This window comes from Xiphophorus couchianus, chromosome 19, assembly GCF_001444195.1.
Source record: "Xiphophorus couchianus chromosome 19, X_couchianus-1.0, whole genome shotgun sequence".
In the NCBI taxonomy this organism is placed as follows: Eukaryota; Metazoa; Chordata; class Actinopteri; order Cyprinodontiformes; family Poeciliidae; genus Xiphophorus; species Xiphophorus couchianus.
Genome location: NC_040246.1, coordinates 14,020,939 through 14,047,968, shown reverse-complemented (window position 1 = coordinate 14,047,968; position 27,030 = coordinate 14,020,939). Strand labels below are relative to the sequence as shown.

The window sequence follows — 27,030 nt, the reverse complement described above, 5'->3', positions numbered from 1 at the left end:
CATACACCATAATCTGTTCTGCACCCAACTTTACACCTGACACAATGTAGTCGGAAAAGAGCCTTTCTGCCAAACCCAGACTCATTAGTTAATGTCTTGAGAGAACATGTCTCTGCTGCTGTAGAGTCCGTTGGCAGGTTTGTTTTACCTCGTTGCATCCAAAACTTTGCATTGCATTTTATAATGTAATGCTTTGTCTGCAACTGATTGGCTATGGAAACCCATTCAGAGAATGGGTCTGGGGATAACCTGAAGGCCATATGAGGTTTATAAGTCTCTACCCACTAACTGTGCAGAAAGTTACTCTTTTTTTATCGTGTATCTCAACATGTGTGATTTTAATTGGCCTACTTTGTGGTTGAGTTTCTGACGCTCCCAGCGACTTTCTTTTTTTTTTTTTTACATAGTTAAAGGTGTTTGTGTGGTAAGTCATAACTGAACTTACTGCACAGGTAGCATTCATGGTACCGCCTTTGAATTCACTGAGCTCCTGAGGGCAAGCCATTCTTTCAGAAATGCTTGTAGAAGCAGACTGCATGCCAGTCTGACTGGTTTTATATAGTCATGGACATGGAATTGATTGGAACACCTAAATTACATGATTTGGAGGGGTAACCTAATACTTAAGGCAATATAGTGTTCTTGCATTATTGTGTAATATGCTGAAAATTACTGGTAAATTTAGTGGGCGTCAGTCTGTGCTGCAACAATGATCAACAATGATAATAGAGAAATTTGGATTGGTTTTTGATAATAAGAATTCTGTCTTGTCCTAAGTTTTTGTTTAAATGCTGTGAATCTGGGCTGTTTTGCTAAGTTTTTATAATGTGAGAAACTCCTACCAGCCCAATGCTAGCTGGGACAATTTTATAAAAGGAAAAAAAAAATCTCAGTCTAGTAGGCATAGAAGTAAGGCTCCTGTGATTTTTATAAGTGTGGACAAACAAAATAAGGATCAACCTTTTACAGCTGTGGCCAAACCTGTTTCTCCCCCCACAGTACACCTTGTTGTGTGTATGTTTTGTGTTTAGGAGATAAAGGGCGTGGCAGTTGCATGCGAGTGCTGTCCACACATACAGGACCGTGCAGCAGTTGGCAAATAAAGATGAATTCTGTTGTGTTTGGCAGCGGTTCTCTGTTCATTATTTTCCACTTTGCCCAGCGCGCATCCCAGCCCTCAGCAGCTGCTTGTCATGTAAAGACACTCTATCAGGCCCTGACAGCTCCTCCCATGCACACACACACAGTCACAATGCACATGGCTCATACACGCACTCTTCCACTTGCAGGCCTACATATGTAGGGAACATATGTAGCGATCTGTCTCACTAGCACTCCATTCAGCACAGCTCCTTGCACAGAGCTTTTTCATCCCCTTCGGTTCTTCCATCGCTCATCTTGTGTCAAATCACTCTTATTATACTTCTGTCCTTCCCATAATTTAGTTGAGTTGAGCCACATGGCTACTGTCTGACTTCTGTAGAAGTGCCTTGATTCTGTGACACAGATAACAAGAAGGATTTCCTATAATAGGTTTTTATGTCTCGATCAGACATTTGATGAAAGTTTTTCTTATCTAGGCTGTGGTCGTTGTGTGTGTGGGGCATTTTCCTGTTTGGAGAACATTTTCACATCAAACAGGGTTTGGTTTACTGGTACAGAGTGGTGATGAACTGAGTCAGAAGTAGAATGAACTCTTGTGTTTTTATTTAGAACTTTTGTCAAGTTGTTTGTTTTGCCTCTCACTGAGTCAGCTGGGGTCTGCCCTGCTGAGCATCGATGGGATTACACCAAAAATGATACTAACTTTGTTTAACTTGCATTCTCCTGTATTGAGCATATTTTATGTTTTTTTTCACACAATGTATTTTATTATAGTTTTATTTGAACCAACATGGCATAAAACAGAAACAAACATAGGGTGTACTTTATTTTTATTCATCTCATTTACTCTGATACTCTTAATAAAATCTAGTGCAAGCACCTAAATCACTAAACTAGTCAAAAGTTAATCTACCTCTGTGTAATGTAATCTCAATTTCAATACAGCTGTTCTCTAATTACTTTAGAGGTTTGTTAAAGAACATCAGTGAAAACAGCGTAATAAGGTTGGAGGAGGGTGAGGCTATTTAAAAAATATTCCAACCTTTGAACATCTTAGAAAGTACTTTTCAATTCAACTGAAAATAGAGCTGCAACGACATTGTGATCCACCTACGCTAATAAATTGGCCATTAATTAGAGAAGCAGCCAAGAGTCCCATGTTAATCTGCAGTTGAGGTGGGAGAGTCTTTGTATAGAAGAGCTATTAATCTGGCTTTCATAGTAATGTTGATGGGGAAACAATCAACATTGTTTCTATTACTAAGAAATTACTAAAAGAAAACCAAAATACATCCTTTCTGAAGTTTACCAGACGTGATGTAGGTTCTGTGTTGATGTGAAGATAAATACTGTGCAGTCCTGGAAGAAAACCTATTAGATGTAGCAAAACTACAGACTGGGGTGGAGGTTCACTTTCCAGTAGGACAATAACCCAAACAGAGAGCTACAATGCTTATGTTAAATATTGGCGAGCTGAAATGCTATAGTCCAAGTTCAGACCTAAATCCAGGTGAGAAATTTTGTAAAGTGACCCTTCAGTTTTCAGGTCTTTCCAAAGAACATAACTGACCAAATGTTTTGTCTGTAGACCAAGTACAAAGCCGATGGAAAAATTAATTAGAAAACTTGAAGTATTGACTTTGGGGTTAATTGAAAAATGCAAGGCAAAAATTACAGATAATTTATAGAAATAAAATTCTATTATTCTGTTATTTAACAACTATAGTTGGTGATATTGAATATGATTTACAATAAAATACTGACAATTGTGGTTGTAATGAGTGTAAAAATCTTTAAGCGGTACGAATACTTTTGCAATATGCTTTGTTAGATAAATAGAATAGTGTATTTCTCTTTGTTCCTTGGGGGTTAACTTGGGTTAATCTTGATCAGTGAGGGTGAGTAAACACCCTCAATAATGCTTGCTCTCTTGCGCATCTTGCAGGATTTTTTTTGCATCAGTGTGAGAGTCGGTAACCGCGGTCTCTCCCCAACTTTGTTTACGTGAACTGTTATAGATGCAAAAAGCCCAGCTGTCTGTTTCACTTTCTCGTCATGTCAGCGCTTAAAAAAGGTGTGTGGAAAGTACATATGAATAAAAGTAGAAGGGGAAATGAGTGTAATGGGAAGCTTCTAAGGGTCATCTTTGTTGTTTTTGCTCTCAGCAGACTGTGGTGTTGTGTGTGTGTGTGTGTGTGTTGCACTGCAGTGCTGTGGAGACATAGTCTCAGACAGCCGGATATAGCTACTTCCACTGTTTGTCATGTGACCAGGTTTTGTGGTCACACACGAGGAAGTTGCAGTGTCCTCCTGTCTCAAAGTAGTGTGTGCAAGGTGAAAATGTGCTGGGCAGATGTGGAGTTTCCCACATTTCTCACTAGTATGGTGAACATTTCTTGTACTGCAAGTCTCTTAGTTGCTTTTTCGCTAATCTCTGGGAGCATTTAGAGCTCAACTGTCAAGTTTCTTCATAAACTTGTTTGCTTCATGGTGTGTTTTCCCCTAGTAACCACATGAACCCGTCTCTTCTGACATCACAGTTCAGCATAGCGACAATTCTTGGAAGACTCAAGTGACTGAGAACGCAGGGCTGGCTTTGTCATCCCCCTGACATCAATGCCATCAAGGCCACCTCAGTGTCTCCAAAATGCAGTGCTCGCTGAGCCTTGAGCTGCTGCTGCGTCATATAGTACCACCCATGCTGCTTCTCCAGTGGGTGCTATGCGTCAGCAGAGCTGGCAGAAAATGCTCTCAACCTTCCAAAGTGCATGTTGATGTAATCTACTACACAGAGGCCTTTTTTCTCACTATGAGCTACTCTATAAACAAATCTATTTGCACACAAGCACATTGGGCTATGGCAGGGGTGGGCAATCCTGGTCCTCAAGGGCCGGTGTCCTGCAAATCTTAGATGTCTCCCTGGTCCAACACACTTGAATCCAATAACTGAATCACCTCCTAAGTGCAGTCAAGTTCTCCAGAGTCCTGCTAATGACCTCATTATTTGACTCAGGTGTGTTGAAGTAGAGATGCATCTAAAAGTTGCAGGAGACCGGCCCTCGAGGCCTGGAGTTGCCCACCCCTGGGCTATGGTGAAACACCTGACTCGACCCGTCACAACAGAATGTGTACATAAGAAAATTTCTCAGTCTGGAAATGATTTTTGCCCTGTTCCTGCCCTAAAACTAAACCTTAGACAGCTCAAACTACTTTTTTGTTGTTTTCCATTCCCACCAGACGAGCATGTACGTAGAGTCCATGTCTCGTCAGAGGTGTCAGGTAGACGGCTCATTATCCTGCCTCTGCATTGTGCACATACTGTCCTCAGTGGTTGCTGGCATGGAGGATATCAAGGGAATATGGGTCAGCCAAAACCTGTCGGGAGAGCAAGTCACCAGCTGGGGCCCAGCTGAGGAAAAGAAGGTTCGGTACAAAGGGTTCAGCATTGTTTCTGGCCATCAATTTCATTATTGTTGAACAGGTTCTTGATTTGAACTCCCAACTTTACTCTTAAATTGCACTTCATATGTGCTCTGGGTTGTATGTTTAGAAATGATATAGGCGAGTGATCTTAATGAACTGTGTGTTGATTCTTTGAGATATAGTATATATTTATGAATGACTGATCTAGATGCTGAAAAATGACATATCTTTGCTACTGTATTCATCAACCTTACGTTCAAGGTAGGGGCATTTTTAAGGAAAAATGAGCTAATTTGGAATTATTCTGCAGATAACAAGATTAACAATCTGAGGGGTACTTTGCAGTTATTTGAAATCTGCTGATGATTAGCAGTTTCTTGACCTTTTAGACACTTTCATTTTATTCCTTCTACCTGACCATGCTAACATATTTGCAGTGTATTTTTTAAAAATGAAAATTGACAAATGGTGGGCAGGTAAAGTATCATTTATGACTGGACATACTATAAGAGGAAAACATTCAATATATATATATATATAAAAAACTTCAAATGATCTTCTAAAAACTTAGAAGATCTTAGGAATACAAAAAACACAATTTAACCCCATAGACCTTGAGTATGGGTCTATGGGGTTAGACCATACCCAAGGTGTGTGAGCTTCTGACTGGCTGGTCACTGTTTCACTCTGAAAGTCACGCCATTCCACAGTTATTAGTTACATCTATTGAAACAAACATAACTTCAGACAATGGACAGCAAAAACACACGACTCACTCTGACAATCTGCGAAAATGTTAGACATCTTGTTTTCTAAGACTTTGCCAAACTTGAATTTATTTTTACCAGTATTACTTTTCAAATGTTTTTTATTTATTTATTTGTCTGAGGTGGAAGTGGCCTTTATTAGGAATCACAGAAAATCTGAGGAAATAGAAACAGGGAAGACTTGCAACAAAGGTCACAAAATCATGAGTCAAACCAAAGATGGCTGTGTAGCGGATACAATCCCTGTTAATGGGGCACCTGCACTGCCACTACACTACACTACACTACACCATGCCCCATAATTACTTACTATTAAAATGTTGGGGTTTTTTGCCTCTGCAACTTTACTTTCTTGTCTGGATAAGATTGTATTCATCTTGACGAAAAATGTTGAAATTAAAGAGAAACCAATAAGTTTATATGATATAAATTATTTTGGACTGTTTGGTGAGTTTTATACCACAGTCCACCAGCTTCTGTTTGCTTTGTACTGACTGATCTGTTTCCAGTTGTATCAATCAGAAGTTTTTGAGTTAGGGAAACAGAAGCTCATATTGACAGATCTTCTACATCTCTGTACGCGCACACACTAAGAAACCCCACACTTCTGTGTTAGAGGAAATGGGGCAATTAAGGACAGCTTGGTGCTGCTTGGCAGGGGGTTAATATGCGGCTCCGTAATTAAAAATAAATTACAGTTTTCCAGTATAAATATTCAAGTTCCACGCCGCCGTGTGCCACTGCCTTGTTATGGTATGTTAGCTTTTTTTTCCCCTTCCGTCTGTACAACATCTGGCGTAACATTTCCTGAAGCATCACCAGAATAAATTGAATTTGGTCTTTCTTCAGAGATTCATTTGCGTGAGTCACGTTGAGTAAGTGAGTAGGATGTACCTGTGTGGCTGCAGGTTATGATAAATATCTGTATGGGAAGGTGATTGGCTCCAAGTAAAGGAAAATCTGTTTTAAGCTGCAAAAAACTTGAGACTTGCTGCTCTAATGGTTATTTTCAGATTTTTATTTCTTTTGAACTCGTAAAGACACTTATTTTCTTTCAGTGCTAATTTGACCTGAACATACTGAAGTTCCTGGTTGCAAAATGACAAAATACAACAAAGGTCAAGAAGTAAATACTTTGCAAGGCTGTATGTGTTGTTACATTCTCATTTACTAACCTATAATTTTAATTCACATTCACATTTGTATTTATTTTTACTGTCTTGATCTTTAATTTCAGGGGGTAAAAATTCTGTCAGATTATTTTTCACAAATCAGGAAATTCTCATAGGTGGCTCAAATGGTTGTTCTATCTTTTCTCCCACATTGTGTTTTTCTTGTGACTTAACCCTGTCAGCATTTTATTAAAGCTGAATAATAATTTTTAAAAAGTAATAAAAATAAGACATGTCCTACCTTTTTTGGGCTAGCTCTTATCTTGTTATGTCTCTAAAGTCCAATGAAACTGGAAAGGAAAAATAGGTGCATGAGTTCAGGTTCACCAAAAACGTTTTCATCACATTTGTAGATGAAAAGAACAGAATATTGACACATATCATAAAACACACAAAACGAGTAGCGTTGTACATTAGTCGGGCTTTTGAGAATCTAGAAGCAGAGGTTTCTCAGAAACCCAATGTCTTCTATCTGTGTTTCCCCATATCAGGAGAATACATCAAGACCTGGAGGCCGAGGTATTTTCTCCTCAAGAGTGACGGTACATTCATCGGTTACAAAGAACGACCACAAGATGTTGACCAGCTGGAAACCCCCTTAAATAACTTCTCTGTTGCACGTGAGTATCTGCTTCAGCGAAAACACCTCTTTCTTTTTCTAAACACCTTCAGTTTTTTTGCTTGAATATTTTTTGTGGTAAATTTTTCATTTGTTCATTTCACATGTTGTTTTAATAATATAATGCATGTCACAGTTTTATCCAAGTACATTGAAAGCTATCACTCTAAATGTACTCTGCAGACAGTCAAGAACACTCCATCACTTACAGTTGGGTACAAATAACTTGAGAGATGTTGGTCTATGTTTTGTGTGTGTGTTTTAAAAAAATTTTTTAAGAGTTGCCTAAAACTTTAACAGCTGTGAGCTATTTGTTCTAAAACACTTTGGTGTTAATAGGTGAAAGTAATTGCACACCAAAAAATTATGTTGCACCTTTTTTTCTGATTTATTCTTCCCTGGATGTGTCACAGCTACCATTAGTGCAATTCCCTAAAATGCCTTTCAATGTGTAGATTTCTTTCTGTTATGCTTTCTTTTAATCTCAGTCATTTCATTAGTTAATTGGATGTTTGATGGGAGTTCCTTAAGTTTGATACAGAAAGAGTAGGACATCCTCTATTTACATCACTCTCTGCATCTGTTTTTCCCCTGATGAAGCCAGACCTTAAGCATCTTTGTTCATGCAAAATGTAAATGGAACCTATGCAATAAAACTCACATTTTCTGCACAGTTTTCTTGGCTAAATCTGGTCAGTAAGAAATTTCTAAAGCAAGATTTGCATGGACAGCCAGTTATTGCAGGGAAGAGATACAGTGACTAAAATGTAGCATGACCCAAGTCCTCAAGAGTATTTATAGTCTAAGTATAGTGACATACTAAAACATGCAGAAAACGTATATATTTTTTGGTGTGCATGTCAGGTGTGTAAAAGGCTAAGTTCACATTGGATCATATTTTATCATCGTGTGCCCCTTGCCTCGGTTAGTCAGAATTGTTTCTGAAGATGCTGCAGTATCATCTCTGCAGCATCATTGCGTTGTTGCAAGCAAAGAAAATTTAGCCCCAGAATACACATGGTTATGTCTGGTGTTTGACTTTAATGCATCAGGTGCTGTCCTCCTCCTCTCTGAGCTTCTTCCACAATCCCTCTACTTTCATATTGTTAAAGAAAACTAAATAGAAGTGCCCAGAGCAACACAGTTCTCTCCATCTTCCCATCACAGAAAGTCTCAGCGATAAGCCGCTCAGTTGACTGAACACAACAATTAGACAGCACACTGTTTGTTTAACTTGTTTCCTCCCCGACACTCTTGAGTTATCGTGGCTATTAGCTGCCTGATTTCAAGTATTTGTCTGGGCTACGCTCTGAGGCTCTTGTCTCCATCCACGGAGGCTTTGTTTTTTTTGTTTTTCCTTGTCACCAGTGCGACCCCATCATAGAGGACACATGGTGTGTCGCTACTGAGGGGGCGGCTGCAACTGGATCACACATTCACCCTGATGGAGCCATGTTGGATCTCAGTGGTGGTCCACTTGGAGTCCTCCATCTATCAGACAGGGGCCATATTTGTGTCACACCCAGACATATTTGCTGACATGTTTCATTTGGGAACAGATGTTACTGTGAAGAAGGTGCAGATGGAAATCTCTGCTTTTGTACTTCCAGTTTGTGGAGTATTGTGAGTAATTGTTTTTGGAAACTGCTTACATAACAATTGTTTGCTCCAAAACTGGGGAAAAATATATATGTGAAGAAAGTGATGAGTGTATCGGGTCTGCTGATTTCTTTTTTTTTTTTTTTTAATCAGCAAATGTTGTAATTCAAGACTTTCCACTATTAGACTAAGAAAAACAGTTTAACAAGAGTTAATAAAGGATGTAAAGATTTCTGTGTAGTGGGATAATTTATATAAAAATCATTAAACGTATTAAAAGTACTAAAATTTGTATTTATTCATGATTACTACACGATGTGAAAATGTGTGAAACTTGATGTCGTCCTTCCTTTCCTCCATCTATCCGTGGTGTCCATTCATTCATCTATCTTCTATTATTTGTTATTCCTTCTATCCTTCCATCCACCCATTCATTGTGACCATCTATGGTCTGTTGTCCATCCATTCGTCTATCCTCCTTTGTCTGTCCTTTCTGGCCTTCCATCCATCATCCATTGTGTGCTCCCTTCTTTCCTTGAAACATTTGCTGTAAATGCATGGTGAACTTTTGTATTTAAAATATGAAGGTGAGGACAATAAACTGAAAACTCAGAAAGGTGAGTCTGGAAAATTTACATTTTTACTGGGAAAATTTTGTAGGAACCATAGATGTTAGCACATGGGTTGTTCACAACAAAAAGATACCAAATGTCACATTTTAAAGGAGCTTTCAAATCTTTTCCTCCAAAGTGCACCTGTTCTTTTCCAAATTGGCCAACGGTGTCTGTTAGGGTGGCGATAAAGATAAATGGCTGTAACTGTGGGTCTGTCTCTCCCCTCTGCTCCCCTACAACACTGGCCCTTCTCTTCATCTCCCTCCCTGCTCTCTCCCTGGCTGTTGGTCAGAGTGCCAGCTGATGAAGACGGAACGACCCAAGCCCAACACATTTATCATCCGCTGCCTGCAGTGGACCACTGTCATCGAGCGTACCTTCCACGTGGAGACCCCCGAGGAAAGGCAAGCTACAAGCGCGCGCACACGCCCACACACAACACACCCGCCTCTCTTTGCTATTGGAATTGTAAAACACAGATTGTTTAAATGGAAAGCATTTGTTTCCAGCAAACAGCTGCACAGATTAAGATGTAGGAATTGCTCAAATGTACATTTACAATGATTCATTGCTGCGTACTTATTCAAAGTTCCCTGTGATTGGCTGAACTGACACATGAAATTGCTTTCCTGTTGATAAGAACAGAATTGCATGATTGGGCTGCAGGGCTTGCTCAATGGAAAATGAGCTGATTTAATCTCTTTGACTCCTGTCTAATTCAGGGAAGAATGGACCAAAGCCATCCAGGCAGTGGCTGAAGGCCTTCATAAACAAGAAGAGGAGAGGATGGACTCCTCTCCAGAGCCCATGGACATGGAGGTCTACCTGACCAAACCCAGACAGAAAGTGGTACTGTATCTCACCCATGCACAGTGTTACACAGTGCCTTGCAAAACAATTCATATCCCTTTTTCACATTTTATTACATAGTAAACACAAACTTTTATATATTTTATGCTAATGCAAGGTAATTCAAAATTTTTTAACAAACAAAAAAATGCGGCATGCATTTAAAGTTGTGCTGCTTTACTCTGTAATACCGCTAAATAAAACGGAATGCAGTAATTAGTTCGTAGAACTTAACTAACAATGCAGGCTTTAGAGATTTGTTAGAGAACATTGATGAACAAGCAGCATTATGTCGTGCTAGACCTTGGATATGTAACACCGCACATTACCTTAAGCTTTACATCCAATAACAAAATCTAATAATAAATAATCAAAATAATTAAAGAGGACAAGATACAAAAAAGTTTGAGACATGAATATCTTTGTTGCTTTTTTCCCTAAATGTACTTCTAAAACAGAAGTTAGCCTTGTGGTAATTCTATGTTTTTTCCCCCTCGCTTCATCCCTCATTTGGTCATGGTGCCCTTCTTCTGACCTGCCCTTCCCTTGATACTCTCACACAACTCCAGCTTTGCTTCCCCATTCCAACCTTCTGGTCGAAGGCATCAGCCAGGGGTGGCTTGGCACCTAACCCCTTTCCCCTTCAAGGCCACGGGATTGGATGTCGTCCCCCCACCTCCCCACACACAGATGTATACACACCCATTCACAACATTCTCTTCAGGGTCAGAGGTTAACCAAGTCCCAACCACATTTAGGCCAAACCATTAGTGGAGTGGAAATTGCTTAGTGGGTAAAATGGTGCCTAAAATGCTTTAGTGCAGTTGTCAATCAGATTGTGTGTCCAAGCTGGTAAGAGCTCGAGTTTGCTAATTCTCCTGTTCGTAACCAGATACCACTTTGTCTTCTCTGGCTTTCCAGACTATGCATGACTTTGAATACCTCAAACTCCTGGGAAAAGGCACTTTTGGCAAAGTTATTCTGGTAAAGGAGAAGGCCACAGGACGCTACTATGCCATGAAGATCCTAAAGAAGGAGGTGATCGTAGCAAAAGTGAGTGGTTGCCAATTTGCAAGTAACGGGTGAAAAACACTTAGGTTTTGGAGTTCGGTGGCGCAATGACTGATACCTAAATAGTTAGCTATTGTAAGACTTAGACAAACACTCTTTGTGCTTTTCTTTTTTCGCAGGATGAAGTGGCACACACACTCACAGAAAACAGGGTCCTCCAGAATTCAAAGCATCCGTTCTTGACTGTAAGAAAGCCCTTCTGTATATCTGAATCTTTTTTTTTTAACCCAAAATTCCTTTTTTTACTCAAGCAACCATTTATTCAGAAAAGGCAACAATCTTAACAGAAGAAAACAAGCACTTTTTATAGTAACACTGACTGTTTTGGCCTTTTTTAAAAATAAATCTGTGGGTTTTGGTTTGGGAATCTTGTGAAAATAACAAATTATGCACAAATATTGTCATCGACTCTCAACAGAATATTATCTGTATTCTATTTTTTTCTCCAGCATGATCTTCTTTAGATGTTTGATTTTTTTTTCTTCTTATTTATTTATTTTTTTTGAGAAAGTTGATGCAGCTACTGCGACTGCATGTTGATTGTTTAAAGGGCAGCTTCCTCTTGACTAGGCTAAGTTCTGCTTTAATCATGCTCTTCTTCTGCAGGGACTGAAATACTCCTTCCAGACTCATGACCGCCTGTGTTTTGTAATGGAGTACGCAAACGGTGGTGAAGTAAGCGACATAAACCGCCCAAACCTTTGTTGTTGCATCACAGTTTTTCTTACTACTTGGTCACTGATAATTTTTTTTTTTTTTTGCCTTGACCGCTGGACTGATAAACTTTGTTCTCATTTGAACTCCCTTGTCTCCCCCTTCAGCTTTTCTTCCATCTGTCAAGAGACCGGGTATTTTCAGAAGAACGGGCTCGGTTCTATGGTGCAGAGATAGTGTCAGCGCTGGATTACCTACATGCTGAGAGAAACGTGGTTTATAGAGATCTGAAGGTATCAAGAATATATTTGGACTTTCCCACTTTTCCTTCATTTTGTTACTCCATTTTGTAATAGACGGGCACAAAGTAGAACATAAATGTGGAGGAAACATTTAAAAATATGTTTTTTTAAAGTATTTGCAAATAAGAATCCAAATTCTGGCATGCATATGTGTATATGCTCCTTTTTAATTTGATACCCCTAAGTGAAATCCAGTTCAATCAATTGCATTCATAAGAAAATTAATTTGTAATACCTGTGTGTAATTTAATCTCAGCATAGATGTTTCTGTTTTTTAGTGAACATTAGTAAACAAAACTAAAGACTAAAGAATATCATTAGAGGCTTACTAAGGGGTTAGAGTCTCCACAAATGTATCTTCCAGAATTCTGTTCCAGCTATCATTCCAAAAGAGAGAGTATGTATTACTTCTGTTAACCTACCAAGACATGGCCCAGTTGGTCAGCTGGTCTTAATGGCAACTTCAGATGGAAAGAGCCACATCTTGAGAAGGAGAATTTTTTTGACAGGTAAACTTAGTCTTTCTCACAAATCTGGCTTTTTTTAAAGTTTGGTGAGAAAAGGGGCACTTCTGAATCCGAAAAAAAAAACAGTAGTCTCATTTAGAGTAAACCATAAGCTATGTAGAGGCACAGCAAGTACTCTGAAGAAGGTGCTCTGCTTGGATGAGACTAGATTTAACTTTTTTTACCTACACACATATAATACTATATGGTAGAAAATTAACTCTATAACATACACAACATCATACAGTGAAACAGAGTAGTTTTCTCTTTTCTCTCTTTCTACCCAAACTGTCCTTCAGTCCAATACATTGTCTCAAATAGTCCTTTTCTTGAAAGACAATTTTGTTTTCAGAGACTTCATAATTAATTTTGTTTGTTTTGTTTTTTTAATCTATTTTGAATATTTAAAATATCTTTCAGTCCGGTGTTAAATGTTCATTAGAGAATTTAAAGTTTATTGGTCTTTGAGAGTGTGTTTTTGAATCTTTATGCCATTACCATTACGTCATCTGAAAATGAACTCAAAATGACAATATTATCGTCTATCACACTAACTTGTGGAACAATTTATTGTCCACTAAAATTTGCTATTGTGGCAGGCATATTTACAGGTGCTCTTCATCCAATCTAATGGAGATTATACAATTGTTTAAAAATGTCAGCCTCTAGATCAGGGCTGCCCAAGTCCAGTTCGCATGCTTCAACCTTTAGATGTAAAATTTCTCTGAATAAAATCCCTGAAACCCATCATCAGCATATCACTCAGCTCTACAGAGGCCAGGTATTGAGCCATTCATGGGATATAGGTGTGTTAAAGAAGAAATGTAACTAAAAATTGCAGGATGGTAGAACTTTAGGACTGGATTTGAGCACATCTGCTCTACCTACTCAAAGTATCACCTTTTCTTCCACTTCACTTTATGCTTTATTTTGTGTTAGTTATGTAAGAGCATTGAAAAGGCATTGAAGTGTTTGGTTATAACGTAGCAAAATATTGAAGGGGTTTGAATACTTTTGGGAGGTTTGTGCTCATCCAGAGCTGTGGCAGCGGACAGGCCTTATTGATCTGCCTCCCCCACATCAGCCTCTAGACATCACTGCAGCTGGAGAAGAGTCTGGTCCGACCTTTACTGCAGTGAAACAGAAATAACCAGAGCTGCCTCTAGTAGCGCACATGCAGAGCCCATTATGTGGTATTTGTCCACTTTGCAATTTATATTGTTTTGTAAATTGACACTGCAGTTGAGCAGTTTTTTGTTTTTTGAGGGGGCAAAAGGGAAACGACTAACCATCCATCGTTACAGCTGTAGTTGTGCCGTATTGATGGGCATGTTTGGATTCAGGAATGCAATCAGTGCTGCAGTGGGCATCTCAAGCCGTACTTCTTCCAGCTGATAAAACTATACCAGCCAGGTCAGCACAGCGCAGCTCACCCTCCCTTATTCCCTCCCTTGGGTTTATGAGGCAGGCTCCCAGCCTGCGAGGGTTCTCCAGAAAATGCCAGGGTAGCAGGATTGGAGGATGTGCTGACTCTGGCCGGCCGCTGCTGGCCACGTGTGAGCTACAGCTGCTGGGTGACTTTAACAGGAAGAGAGAGAGGGGGGAGTTAAACTCCAAGTCATGACACTAAATAATCAAAATCCATATAGGTCGTATCTCTGATTACCTTTACATGCTGTCATAGAGTAAAGTTCTATGCTAAAGTATTAATACCTCTGTAAGTCTTAGTGTTTTGTTACATTGCAGCTGTAAACTTTTTTTTTATTGGGATGGTTTTGTGATAGAGACACACAAAGTACTTTGAAGTTGTGAAGTTAATGTAAAACAAGTTTTCAAATATATATATTTTAACACTTTGTTTTAACATCCAGTGTTTTACATGTTCTCAATTATATTATTCAAATTTTTTTTTAAAAATATAGCCCATTTACTGTTCCCCCTGAATGAAATCCAGCATAACCACTTGTTTTCAAAAGTCCCTTATTTAGTTGAAGTCCAGTAAAATGTTAAAACGGGGATTCTATAAAGCTTTTTTTGCAAGAAAATTTGAAAAAAAGATTACTTTTTTTATGTTGAGGAAACATCGTAGAACATTGTGGTGGCAGCACCATGCTGCTGTTTTTTATCAGCTTCTAGAGAGAAATTCGGAGAGTCAGAACTGCAGAGGAGTGGTTTTGATAAAAATATGCTAATGTTTCAGAAATGCTTTGGATACTTTTGCATGACACAACACTGGTTGAGCAGCAGGAGTGTTTATTTTTCTATAGAAATGATTTTATCCAAAACTTCCCCTCACTTGCACGTGACAATGTTTTCAAATTGATTTGCAAAACTGAGGAAATAAAAATAACATCCTCTTTTTTTTTACTATTTTCTTGTCAAAAAGGGAAGCGACATGGAGCAGGCTGGTGACTGGCTAATTTTCTTTCACCCAAATATTTATATGATTAATTATACCTGGTTTTATTAAACATCCATTCAGTCAAATAGTACACTAGTGAAAAATGCCAAAGTGAAATAAGGAGAAAATTTGTTGACTGTTACCTGTGGGAAATATGAAGAACAATTCCTCTTTGCAGACATTACAACCCTTTGAGGTGAATTCATTCATTATCAAGCAACTGGGAAACCTGAAATAAAAGTTATATAATTGGTTTTATATGCTAATAGGTTTGAAGTATCAAAGGTCTCAAAATTCAGTGAACACACTTTCTAAATTTAAAAAACATGAAAATGAGTACAATAATCAAATGCATTTATTTAAATGTTTAAATAATTTTTTTACACAGTACATTTTTAAATGATTTATTATACTGTGAAAACATATTTTAGCAGGTTTTTTATTCTTATTCTAGAATGTTTAGTAATTTATTTTGTTTGATGGGGACTTGACTAGATTTCTATGGTTCAAGTTAACCAGCAGTAGCACAGGAAATATATATATATAAAAAACAGAAATCAAAAAATGTTTGATTTTTAACACACATTTGTGTTTTGAGTTTAATTTTTAAATGTGTATTAAGTGTTTGCAAATTTAATCATCAATTTACATTTCTTGATGTAATGCACATATTACATTGCAATTTCAATTTACATTTATAAGTGGTTACTTGACAAATTAGTTATTAATTTGTCGCACTTCTGGCCCTCAATAAATGTGTTTTTCCAAATCACTTAAACCCCCTTTTCCCCTTAAATTTTATCCATAATCCAAGATGTCCTCCATTTCAATAAAAAAAGAAGTGACTTTTATGTGTGTTTATGTGTTTTTGTTTCTACAGCTGGAAAACCTCATGCTGGATAAAGACGGACACATAAAGATCACAGATTTTGGTCTCTGTAAGGAAGGGATCAAAGACGGAGCCACTATGAAAACTTTCTGCGGGACGCCAGAGTACCTCGCACCTGAGGTAAACATGACAGTGCAACACTTTACCTGGAATCATGATTTCAAGTTTCTTAATGTCTCTCTGAAGCCAATTGCAGATCTATGAATACAAGTCAAATAATTTTTATACACTTCATTTTCACCATCAGGTTTTTCTCCTGGAGGGAATCCAAAGTTCTGATCTTAGACCTCTGTTATTTTCTCCCTACCTGCTCCCACTTGGCTAAATGTTGTTGAAACACAATATTCCTTTTCATCTGTAGGCAAACGGCTGTTGAATATATTGCTCATTAAAATGCATGGACACATGCTCCGTCCAGCATCTCATCCGAAGTTGGATGACACCAATTTTCTTCGATTTTAATGAGACGTCAACCTTTTTTCTCATTCACAGTTAAGAAAAATCCTTGATTACAAATTTAAGTGTTAAAATACAGATCCTGATTAAAAACTGGGCAGCCATGTTAACTCTAATTATGTCCTGATTTTTTTTTTCAGCTAAAAGGCCAAAATCAAGCCAACTTTTATCAAGAAGAACCCTAGATACACAGATTCATGTTTTTATAACCTACTATTATGCCCTCCTGTTTGTGGTCAGTTAAATTTCCCTGCTGCTCACCAGGTACAATTTTTAGCTTTTTTTCCCCCTTTAGTATTTTATCTTGGTCAATGTTGTTGTTTTTTAAAAGTGCTTTATAAAGTGTTACATTGTGGATCCTAATGATGAACGCTACCCATAAACACAGGGTTTTGTAGAGCCCACCAGTCCGCTAACGAAAATATGCCATTCATTTGTGGACCTCATTGTATGCTATGGAAGCGTTTGAAGAAAAGAGCAGCTGCCCCAAAATGCCTCTCTAATCTCCAACTGAAGTTGAGTTAATGAGTGTGCAGTGTGCCCAGGGCAGGGCAGCCTGCTCTCATATTTGCCGTGTCTTGAGGTGCGTGGGTTCTCGCTGTTGCGTGCAGGTATGACGAGTGTTGGAGGTGTAACCTGATATGCTGTGTTGTGCATGTGTTCAAAGTGTGTTTGTGAATTCTCCCCACCTGTTGTCATAAAAATGCTTTCTGGAAGGAGGGTGTCCATGTTGACACAGTTGTCGCATCGTTGTTTTTAGACTGTGATTGGAATTTTGTGTTTGAAGGAGAAGGTGTTTGGCTGGCTGGATTTCAGGAAATGTGAACTTCGTCAGGGAAAGCAAGGAAAAGAGAGACCACATGGGTTCCAGCTGTTATGTGGCACCCGGAGAGGCACTGTTCAGGGCGCTTCACCTGCACTAAGCACACAATCCCACAAAGCTTCACTCTTCCTCAGGAACATATAAATGTACTGCAAAAATACTAAAACTCTTTGAAGTTTCTCACATTTTGTCAAACTACTGCTATGTATTATATTGGGACCTTTCCCCTTGAAGCCAGTAAATAAAACCAATTTCCTTCAGAAGTCATCCAGTAAATTCCTCTTATACAATTTAATTTCAGTATAAATACATCTGTTTTGTGAAGGCCTCAGTCACTGAGCAGATCTGCCCTGTGGAGAAGAGTGGCCAGAAGAAAATCCATTTTGACAGAAAGCTAAAACAAGTCCTGTTTGTAGTTTTTCATAAGGAATTTACCAAACACCTCAAACTTCTGGAAGATTCTTCTGCGGGCAGAACTTGTTTGCACATAAGATATGCATATATAACTTTTTTCAACATCAGTAATATGCTTCTGATAAAATGCATCAAGGTTTTTGAATGCACAATTACAGCATATGTAGTGAGATTAGAGGTAGGAATACTTTTACAAATCACACTGCCTCAAATCTTTTCAAAGAAAAAGACAGCAACTTTTTATCTACTGCAATTATTTCTGGTTTTCTATCCTCATCCGGAGCTTCTCCTAGCCCACTCCAATGACAGCTCCAAACTCACTAGTGGAGCGCTGGTAGACATCAGGGGGCATCACCATGGTAACAGGGTCGCTGCTGAGCGTCTCAATGGAGTTTGGGCCAGGCAGTGTTACAGGTTTTTCTGCAATAAACAATGACCTTGTTGTGTGTGCTGCACAGGAATGCTGTAATGTCTGGGAATATTCCACCCAGAGCTGCAGAGAAAGAGAGGGAGAGGTAGGGAGGATAGACTCGGCCTGTAACAGCCTGACCAGTTTGTCTCCGGAGTAAAGCGCCGGACAAATTCACTTAGTCACTTTTATTAAACACTTACAGAAAGAAAACTATTATTGGCTAAGGGAATTGGCTGTTAGGGAATGTCCACAAAGAAAAATGTGGACATGTTTAATCTAGCCCCCAACACCAGTCTGTATTCGGCGTCTTGAAAGATTAATGGCTGTCAGTGTAGAACATTGTGAGCTGAAAAAGAGCAGTAAGGAGACTGTAGCTCCCAAGAATCAGAAGCAAGTGTGTTTTTTTTTGTTTTTTTTTTAATCCTCCTTCTTCTTCTCTCTTCCGCTGTCTTCTCCTTTGGGGCAGTGTAACAGTATTAGCTTAGGGGCCGGGGCCCAAATAGGCAGGCAAGCAAGCAGGCAGTCCTGGTTACGTATATGAGGGATGAGCTTGGCTCCTGCGCTCCTGGCAGCTTCACAGCTGTGGCGCTCTTCTACATATATGGGGCAGCTGCGGGCCCAGCTGTCGCACGGTGTGAATCACACGACAGCAGCGCTGGAAATAGAGACGGCCCAGTAATCTTAGCCCCACTACGGCTTCACGTTACCCACCTCCACTGCCCTCTCGGCCCTTCCCGTCGATCCTCTGCACTCACCGCAGGACCAGACCGAGGGCCCACACAAGACATGCAAGCTGCATGCATGCTCACTCACCAGCAGTCTGGTTCCTTTTACGGACACTTCAGTCCATCTGTTTTTGCAGGACCACCCCTCTCTAGGCCGGTGCACTTTTTGTGTCCTTGTCTAATTCGTTTAATCCGCCCTTATCTTTTTATCCAAGTTTCTAATATTAGGTCCGAAATTTGTATCATCATGCTGCTGAGAGTGTGGGAGAACACATTGTTCTCGTTGTCTTGATTTAACCTTCAACATCCGCATGGTGAGGTAGAATCCAGTACATGTCCCCAGACACCCTGGAACAACTCCACTCTGCAGAGCATTAGTCATGCAACAGGTTACACTGTTCACCAAGCACAACACCAGAGGAGTTTCTAATTAGGAAATGTCACAAAAAGTCATCTTATGAAAAGAATATGATTAAATATTTCCCTATCTGTGACTTCAGCTGTGTTAATTGAACAGTTTGCTATCATTTGTTCATGTGAAAGACTTAATTTCTCTGCTGCTTGTTGATCTGTATGTGTTTGTGTATATGTGGAAGGGGTAGAGGTGATTAAATATGCAAGGCTCCAGGGGAAACTCTATACTTGCTCCTAATGTGAGATGTGAGTCAGTGTTGGCTGGAGCAGCCTGAAAACTTCTGACCAGAGGGGGGAGAAGGTGATGTCGGTGGGGGTTGGTTGGGATGTCCAGACACAGACGTCTTGGTTGAATCCGAAACTGTCATTTCAGAAGTATTTCATCTACTTTTGTGTACATACATTTTTATCCCTTTTCTTTTCCAGTTGCATTTAGGATTGCAGCTTGTGTTCTGCATATTCTCTTTTTTTTTTAAATCAGACTGATTAACATTACAGATCCAGATGTCATCTTATCACCTATATATGGTTCTCTTTTTCCTGTTTTTTCAACAGGAGTAGCTACAAAGACTTTTGCTGTCACAAATTGTCTTTAAATGCATTTATCTGCATTTAAAGCAATATAAAGGTGTATTATGCTTTACATTTTATACTGTAAAATATATTTTAGGTCTATAATGTCTTTAGATGTCTAAAAATCTGAAAAAATAAGAAGTACAACGCTTCTGATTTAGATCTGTTCTCAACAACTGTATTTTAAATCCTCCCCCTCTCCAAGGTCCTAGAAGACAATGACTACGGCCGCGCTGTGGACTGGTGGGGTCTGGGCGTGGTGATGTATGAGATGATGTGCGGCCGGCTGCCGTTTTACAACCAGGATCACGAGAGGCTGTTTGAGCTCATCCTCATGGAAGACATCCGTTTTCCTCGGACTCTCGGCCCTGAGGCGCGCTCGCTGCTTTCCGGTCTCCTTAAGAAGGACCCTATGCAAAGGTCGGTGTGTCCTCTCAGTCAGGGCTCATTTCTAGTTTTTATTTATCTTTACAGTCGCTTGTTTTTAAAAGGTGGCATTAACGTCCTTGTTTTTGGGTTTCCAGGTTAGGTGGAGGGCCTGATGATGCCAAGGAAATCATGCAGCACAAATTCTTTGCTGGGATAAATTGGCAAGATGTCTATGAGAAGAAGGTGGGGTTCTGAAATATTTATTTTGCCTGTGATTTATATAAAGTAGAATTGCCTAGAAATGACACTGTCAGCGTGACAACTGTTCCTACGGCAATAAATGGTTGTTGATGTAAGCATGTCTCCTCTCTAACAGCTTGTCCCGCCGTTTAAGCCCCAAGTTACCTCAGAGACGGACACAAGATATTTTGACGAAGAGTTCACAGGACAAATCATCACCATTACGCCACCCGGACAAGGTAGCATCACTTTCACATGTAAATGACCGTGCTAACAACTTACAAACAGTTCCACTCAATATGTCCAATATGTCACGAAGTCAATCCACAATTTTTTATCTTTCCGCATAAGTATCTGCTGTTTTTAAAGGGACTTGAGTTACCTTTTTCTAAATATGACTGGAAGCTTCATTAGGGACAGTGTGCCCTCTTCAGGACATGCAACACTATTAAAATAGGCTTTGGAAAACATTAAAGTAAGCAGCGAGCTGAGCACTTTGAATGACGATCATTTGGGGCAAATTTTACAAAAGTAAAAAAAATCTAAATATTAATAAAAAGATAGGTGGATGAATGGATAGATAAGGTTAATAAGTGTTATCTACCCATTTTCAATGCAGATTTCTGCAATTGTCATGCTTCCTAAAGGATTCTAAGGATTTTTGTCATGTTAGAAGTCCAAATTCCAATTTTTAATATGTTTTTTGAGATATCAAAAAAATCAAGACAAAGTAGAAGTGAAAGGCTACTATTTGTGATCAGGACTGTTGTACAAATACAAGTGTGTATTCCAGTTATATTTAAGTCTTTTGCAAGGTTTCATAACTTTGAGTGGGCCACCGTGATTCTTTTTGTCTTTTTGACTTCCTGATAGAGGGAACACATGCATTTTGGATATTGTTTAATAATCAATGTTTTTCTTAAATTTTATAACACCTTTATCCCAGACCCGTCTGCTTTGTACCTAAGTCTTCATGATTCTGTTTGTTCACCAATATTCTCTAACAAACATCTGGAGCCTTACCAGAACTGTTATAAATCCAGCTGGATTCATAACGAATAAATTACACCAAAGTGGATTCTGTTTACTAATTAGGTGGCTTCTGAAGGTAATTATTGTACTGGATTTTATTTAGGGAAATCAGGGTAAATGGTGCACAACTTAGTGTTGATCCATTACATAGAATCCCATTAATATACTAAAATTTTAAAGTTGAAAAATGTGTTACCTTGTCAGACAAATTGTATCTTTAATGAGAACTAACAGATTGTTGTTTTTTTATCCCCAGATGACAGCATGGAATCTTTCGACAGCGAGCAACGACCCCACTTCCCACAGTTCTCCTACTCTGCCAGTGGGACAGCCTAATATGCAAATCTCAAACATTCCTCCGGTCCCACGTTCATTCCCTCTCTCCATCCGACTGCACTCTCAAAAGGCCCCAGCCTGCTCAGCCTCGTCCTCCCCCAGCATTGTCTGCACAAGCCCCCCGTCGGATGTCTCAGTCTGTGAGCCGTTGTTGTTGTTTTACAGGATGGAGGAAGTGCGAGACAAAAACAAAGATAAACGTGCTTGTTCTTGGTGGCCTTTGAAGACTGACCATGGAGATAACACTACTCTGCGTTTCCTGGTTGTTATGCTGTATACAGAGCAGGCATCCGTACTCCATAATGAACGGGGAAATGTAGCTATGCACAAATTGGGCTACTCCCATAGCTCAATGGGGTTTTTTTGTCTTTTTTTAAGGGGTTGTTTATATTCAATAAAACATCAACCATTTCAAATAGGTTTTAGGCATGCTGTGGACCAAAAACACCATGTAAAACAGAGAGTGTGTTGTTTGTTGAGTGGGTGATTTATTCATGTTTTTCGAGTCTTTTCGGACTTTTTTGGCCTCATAAAGTGAATGTACCGTATCAAATAAAGTTAAACTTCCTTCATACTGATGTGTTGTAACACATGTCTAATTCTCCTAAGACTGAAAAGTCCTCTTCGCTTTAAGCCAGCCTTGATGCAAAACTGAAACCGATCTGTCGTATTACCATTCCACACAATGATATATCTGAGGAATCAGCAGTGGAATCTAGTCTAACATGACGCGAGCATGAGTGATCATTCAGTTTCTTTTAAAAATTGCTTGCACATGACTCCGATCCACTGCTTCCTGTTCAGGCTAATAAAAAGCATCTCCACTCCTGAAGTCAGTGCTTACACTTCCTGGTGCCTTTTCATGTGGATGCGCCTTCTGCTCCAAGCTCTTCTTTTCTCCTTTGGGTTTTTCCTCTGTTTACAGTACACTATTGGGTGTTATATTCCACCTGGTGCATATGCTGCAGCCTCAGTGAGGTCACTTCAACATAATACACTTCTTTAGGAAAACTTTGCAAGCAAACTAGGCTTCAGGGGAAAACGGTGATCTTTCATTTGCTTCTTTAGGGGACTTCCACCCCTCTCACTAGCTTCCGAGTTATTTATGAGACCAATGTGGATGAAAAGGAGTTTCACTGTGCCAATGATATGCACTTTGTTGGCCAAAAATGATTGTATTAGGACTCCCTCTATATATGGCTGGTAAAGACTAAATTAGCTTCCTTTTGTAAGATGAATTTGTGTGTTGTGGATACGATTGAAACAAGACGTGTTGGTTTGAATCATTTCTTGTGCTGAGGCTAAAACCGATGGTCTTCTTTCAGAAGTTTCCGGAAGCTCTTCAGTATTTTTAGAACGACAGATAATCATTGTCAAAAGTGCATATTTTCATTGAATGTAATGTTTTTTTTGTATTTTCTCTTCAGTCGTTTGCAAACCTTTGTTCACTCTTTGAGTCTGTTTGTTACTTATTCCTATGCACACTCCCATCTTGGCTGTCACCTTCTGAAAATGGGGGGGGGGGAAATCCTTTTATATTTTTTACTTCAACTTTTTTTGTACCTGCCCCTCCTGTATTCCTGTGACCGAGGACACCAGCTTTAGTAAACAAATAATATAAACTTTGTACACTGTTTTTACATGTTTTCTTAATTGATGAAATTAAAGGTCTTATCAACTGATTGACTCATTTCTCTTAAGATTACATTCAAAGAAATCTAGAAGGCAAAACATACAAACATGTTCGTGAAATCTTGGGCTATTGGAAGACAAACATCTTTTTAGTGCTTGTTTTCATTATTAGAGGTTATTTGTATTTGTGACAAATGTTTTTCCAAAAAGTTTTCTATTTGTTTCCTTTATTTTTTTAATTGATATCCATATAAAATTACATTAAAAAATGTTATTGCGGGAAAAAGGAAATTAAAATGTTTTGTAACTAATCTAGTCACTGTGGGCAGTCATTATCTCTGATAGCAGAAAGTCTGGAAATAAGTTTATAGAAGCTTTTGACTGAAGACTGTTACAGTATAACGGTCTCATGAACGCTCTGGTGTGCTATCTGCTCTTATTTCTGGGTACCACAGGTGATATTTCACAGTAACATCCTGAATAACAGTAATTGTTGCCAAGGACTGCTAGTCCACCTCATTTGCTTTTCCCGCTCCTCTTTACTCATATTTCTATGTCCTTTGCAATCATGGAGAATATGTTCATTTACACCCTCCATAAAGAGTGCAAGCTGCACGAGATTGATGACAAAGAAGCTCGCTGTTTAATGCGCCACATCAAAGCAAATTAATGGAAGGCCAAGAAGAAGGAAAAAGGTACAAGCAACATCTATGATAACCACAGGCTTGAGCTGACTGTGAGGCAAATTCTTTTCAATAATTTGAAGATTCATAAAGTGATGCTGGAGTGTGTTTATTTAGGACATGGGCTTCATCTATCATTTCTAAATCAGAGACTTCAGAAGGATCTTACCTGGGCAAAGTGGACTGTTGTTCAGTGGTCCAACATTTCCTTTGGAAGTAAGGTTTGCATTTCACTTAAAATGCAAGATAAAAAGTGGATGAAAAGTGGAGGGTCACAGAATCAAAGGTTGAAGTGTGAAGTTGTCACAGTAGTGATGATTTGAGGAGCCATGTAAAACTACAGTGGTGTTGGTCCTCTGTGTTTTATCAAACCTAAAACATCTCCATCTATCTGGAAATCTTAGAATATTTCATGCTTGCATCTTCTGACAAGTTTCATGAAGATGGCACCTGTCCACACTTTCAAAAGTGTCAGTACTTGTTTGAACAACCTTAGTATCTATGTACTTGATTGGCCAGCAATGCTGATCTATAACGTCTTTAGAGAATTGTCAAGAGGAAGAAGAGACATCAATAAAGCAACCTGTTTTCCCTGAATGTCTCACAGTGCTGAATAGGTGAACTAATTCACCGTAAAGAGTGAATTAGTCCACCAAATGTGAACTGAGTATTGACTGCAGATATTGTGAAGTACACTTACATACTTTTTTGCAGAAAGACATTTTTGCATTTTAAATATGAGTATTATTAAAATTTCCTGAGGTACTGAATTTTGTTTGTATTAACTGCAGTCCATAATTATATAAATTACTACAGATAAATGCACCAAATATGGAATCTATGTAAAAAGAGCTCCATTTTTTGATTTGAGTAACTAAAATTAATAAACGCATTTATTAAAACACATTGAAAGGCTAAGTTGCAGCTGGATCAGGAGGCTGAACTCTGCCATTTAACTGTAAAAAATAACTTACGTGGGAATTTAGCTTGTCTAAAACTTCCCGTGAACGTGAATTATGACCAAGAGTGAGAAAAGTGTTCTAACACACAGCGTCTTTATGTGTGTATGGCAGCTCGTGTCCAAGTCCAGGGTTTTGCAGCTGGTCTGAGACAAGGAGAGATGCTCCGTTCCCCTGGGGGCGCCTTGGGCAGATGGTAAAGTCTCTGGAGCAGATGTTGACAGCCAGAGCTCACAGTCTGCTGTTTTGGCCAGCTGCAATGCACAGCAACATTACAAGCTGAGGCAAAAGGTTTGGACCCAGTATGGCACTCACCTCGTCTGGCTTTTTCGGCTGGACTGGTCCTGAACGCAGCACAAAACTGAGATGTTGCTTTGGCACAGACTGTGATGTCATTTATATCACACAGTGTGGAAGCTGGGACTCCTCCTGTATTTTTACATAACATTCAGACATTGAGTCTCTGAAATCTGGGTGTTGTTCCTGACAGCTCAGTGTTACTTTAGAGACATTCCTGGGAGCCGTTTTGAAATTACTTTTTCCCATTTCGAGAAGGTTTCTAAGCTCAGACTGCAGCTGGCTGAATTGGGGATGACCCGCACTCACTTGTAGTTTTGCTTTGACTTCCCTGAACAGTTGCACTTTACCAGTTACACATCATCTTTATGACTTTAGATTGTGCATAATTAAAACTTTTAACTGGTACAAATTTAATATCCCACTTCACTCCAGTTTTGATGTGAAAGTATTCATGCCCTTTTTTTCCACAATTGTCAACCAAACCTGCCCTGTTAGTTTAGATGGAAAGCAGGGATAAATTTGACCTTTCTTCATTTTTGGACCTTTAAGATTTTTGATTGTAAAAGAAATAGAAATCCACCCATCACTTTCCTTCCATTTCTCAATTAGGCATCACTTTACTTTGGTTGTATAAAAATTGTCAATACGTTTCATTAAAATTTGTAGTTACAACATGACAAGTTACAAAATAAATTCGAGTGGTATAATATTTAGGAAAAATGCAGGATGTCTTTAAGCAACCCAAATCTTAGACTTCCTCCCAGACACTTTTATCCCAAGGTCAAAAGTTACTCTTGTCACTCCAATAATAATGATCAATTCTTCCAGGCTGTTGCACCTTAGGGATTTCTTCTTAAGACTGTCAGCTGCATTGTGCTGCTGAAGTCCCTCTTTGGTAGACAAACTTTGATTCAGACCTTTTACTTTGACGTTGCCTGCTATCATTTTGTCTAAAAATGCCAATTTTGTCTAATATGCTGACTTTATTCTCCCTTTTTAAATAATTGCAACAATTGTATATGTTTTAAATCATTTTCTTTTGTTGTTTTGAAGTGAAGCACTTCGGGATTCTTATCTGTGAAAAGAGCTACATCAATAAACTGTACGGTGTACTTACTTGTTTCATATTAACCACTAGGAAGTTGCAAAAAGGAAGAATATTTTGTAGATTTAAAAACAAAGAAAATGCCCTAGATACCATGGCACTGCTGCTATTTAAGTCAGTGTTAATGTACCGAAGCCTGCTTTTTCTAATTGACTGTTGTGCACTTAAATTCCTGATGTTGCAGCAGTGAATGTGCGTGATCAGCTGCAGGCCAGGAACTGGTTCAGTGTCTTTCATAAACACCTCAGCAGGATGGCTGCAGCTTCACAAGGCTTGGCAGTGCACTTCATAACAAGCTCAAAATTCATTGAACAAAATATGTGCTTCGAAAAAAAGATGTTATTCTTAAACAAAAGGCATTAGTTCATAGTGAAACTAATCAATTTGTAAAACAGTAGGTTTTGCTATGTGGGCGTGAGGAGTTATCTGCTCAAGAGAAAGCAATTAAAAAACCGGTCTGACGAACTTAATATACAGAGCCCTTCTTTATACCAAAGACAAGATTGATTTGAACATTAAACCAAGCAGAACAACAGTTATTGGAGTTTACTTTAATGCTAGATAAAGTAATTTATACTTAGTTGGCA

At 38.9% G+C, this 27,030-nt stretch overlaps 1 protein-coding gene across 1 annotated transcript in view; it reads left to right on the top strand.

Annotated features, from left to right (window-relative positions):
- Positions 1-23,446, top strand: part of akt1 (v-akt murine thymoma viral oncogene homolog 1) — a 44,112-nt gene extending 20,666 nt beyond the window's left edge. Inside the window, exons 3-14 of the mRNA XM_028000434.1 lie at positions 6,958-7,086; positions 9,591-9,702; positions 10,021-10,147; positions 11,069-11,200; positions 11,338-11,403; positions 11,825-11,893; positions 12,040-12,165; positions 15,962-16,090; positions 19,993-20,207; positions 20,312-20,399; positions 20,533-20,635; positions 21,685-23,446. Of these exons, the coding sequence (XP_027856235.1) occupies positions 6,958-7,086; positions 9,591-9,702; positions 10,021-10,147; positions 11,069-11,200; positions 11,338-11,403; positions 11,825-11,893; positions 12,040-12,165; positions 15,962-16,090; positions 19,993-20,207; positions 20,312-20,399; positions 20,533-20,635; positions 21,685-21,764 (1,376 nt within the window). The 3' untranslated portion in view covers positions 21,765-23,446. The remainder of the gene's footprint in view (positions 1-6,957; positions 7,087-9,590; positions 9,703-10,020; positions 10,148-11,068; positions 11,201-11,337; positions 11,404-11,824; positions 11,894-12,039; positions 12,166-15,961; positions 16,091-19,992; positions 20,208-20,311; positions 20,400-20,532; positions 20,636-21,684) is intronic.
- The last annotated feature ends 3,584 nt before the right edge of the window (positions 23,447-27,030 follow it).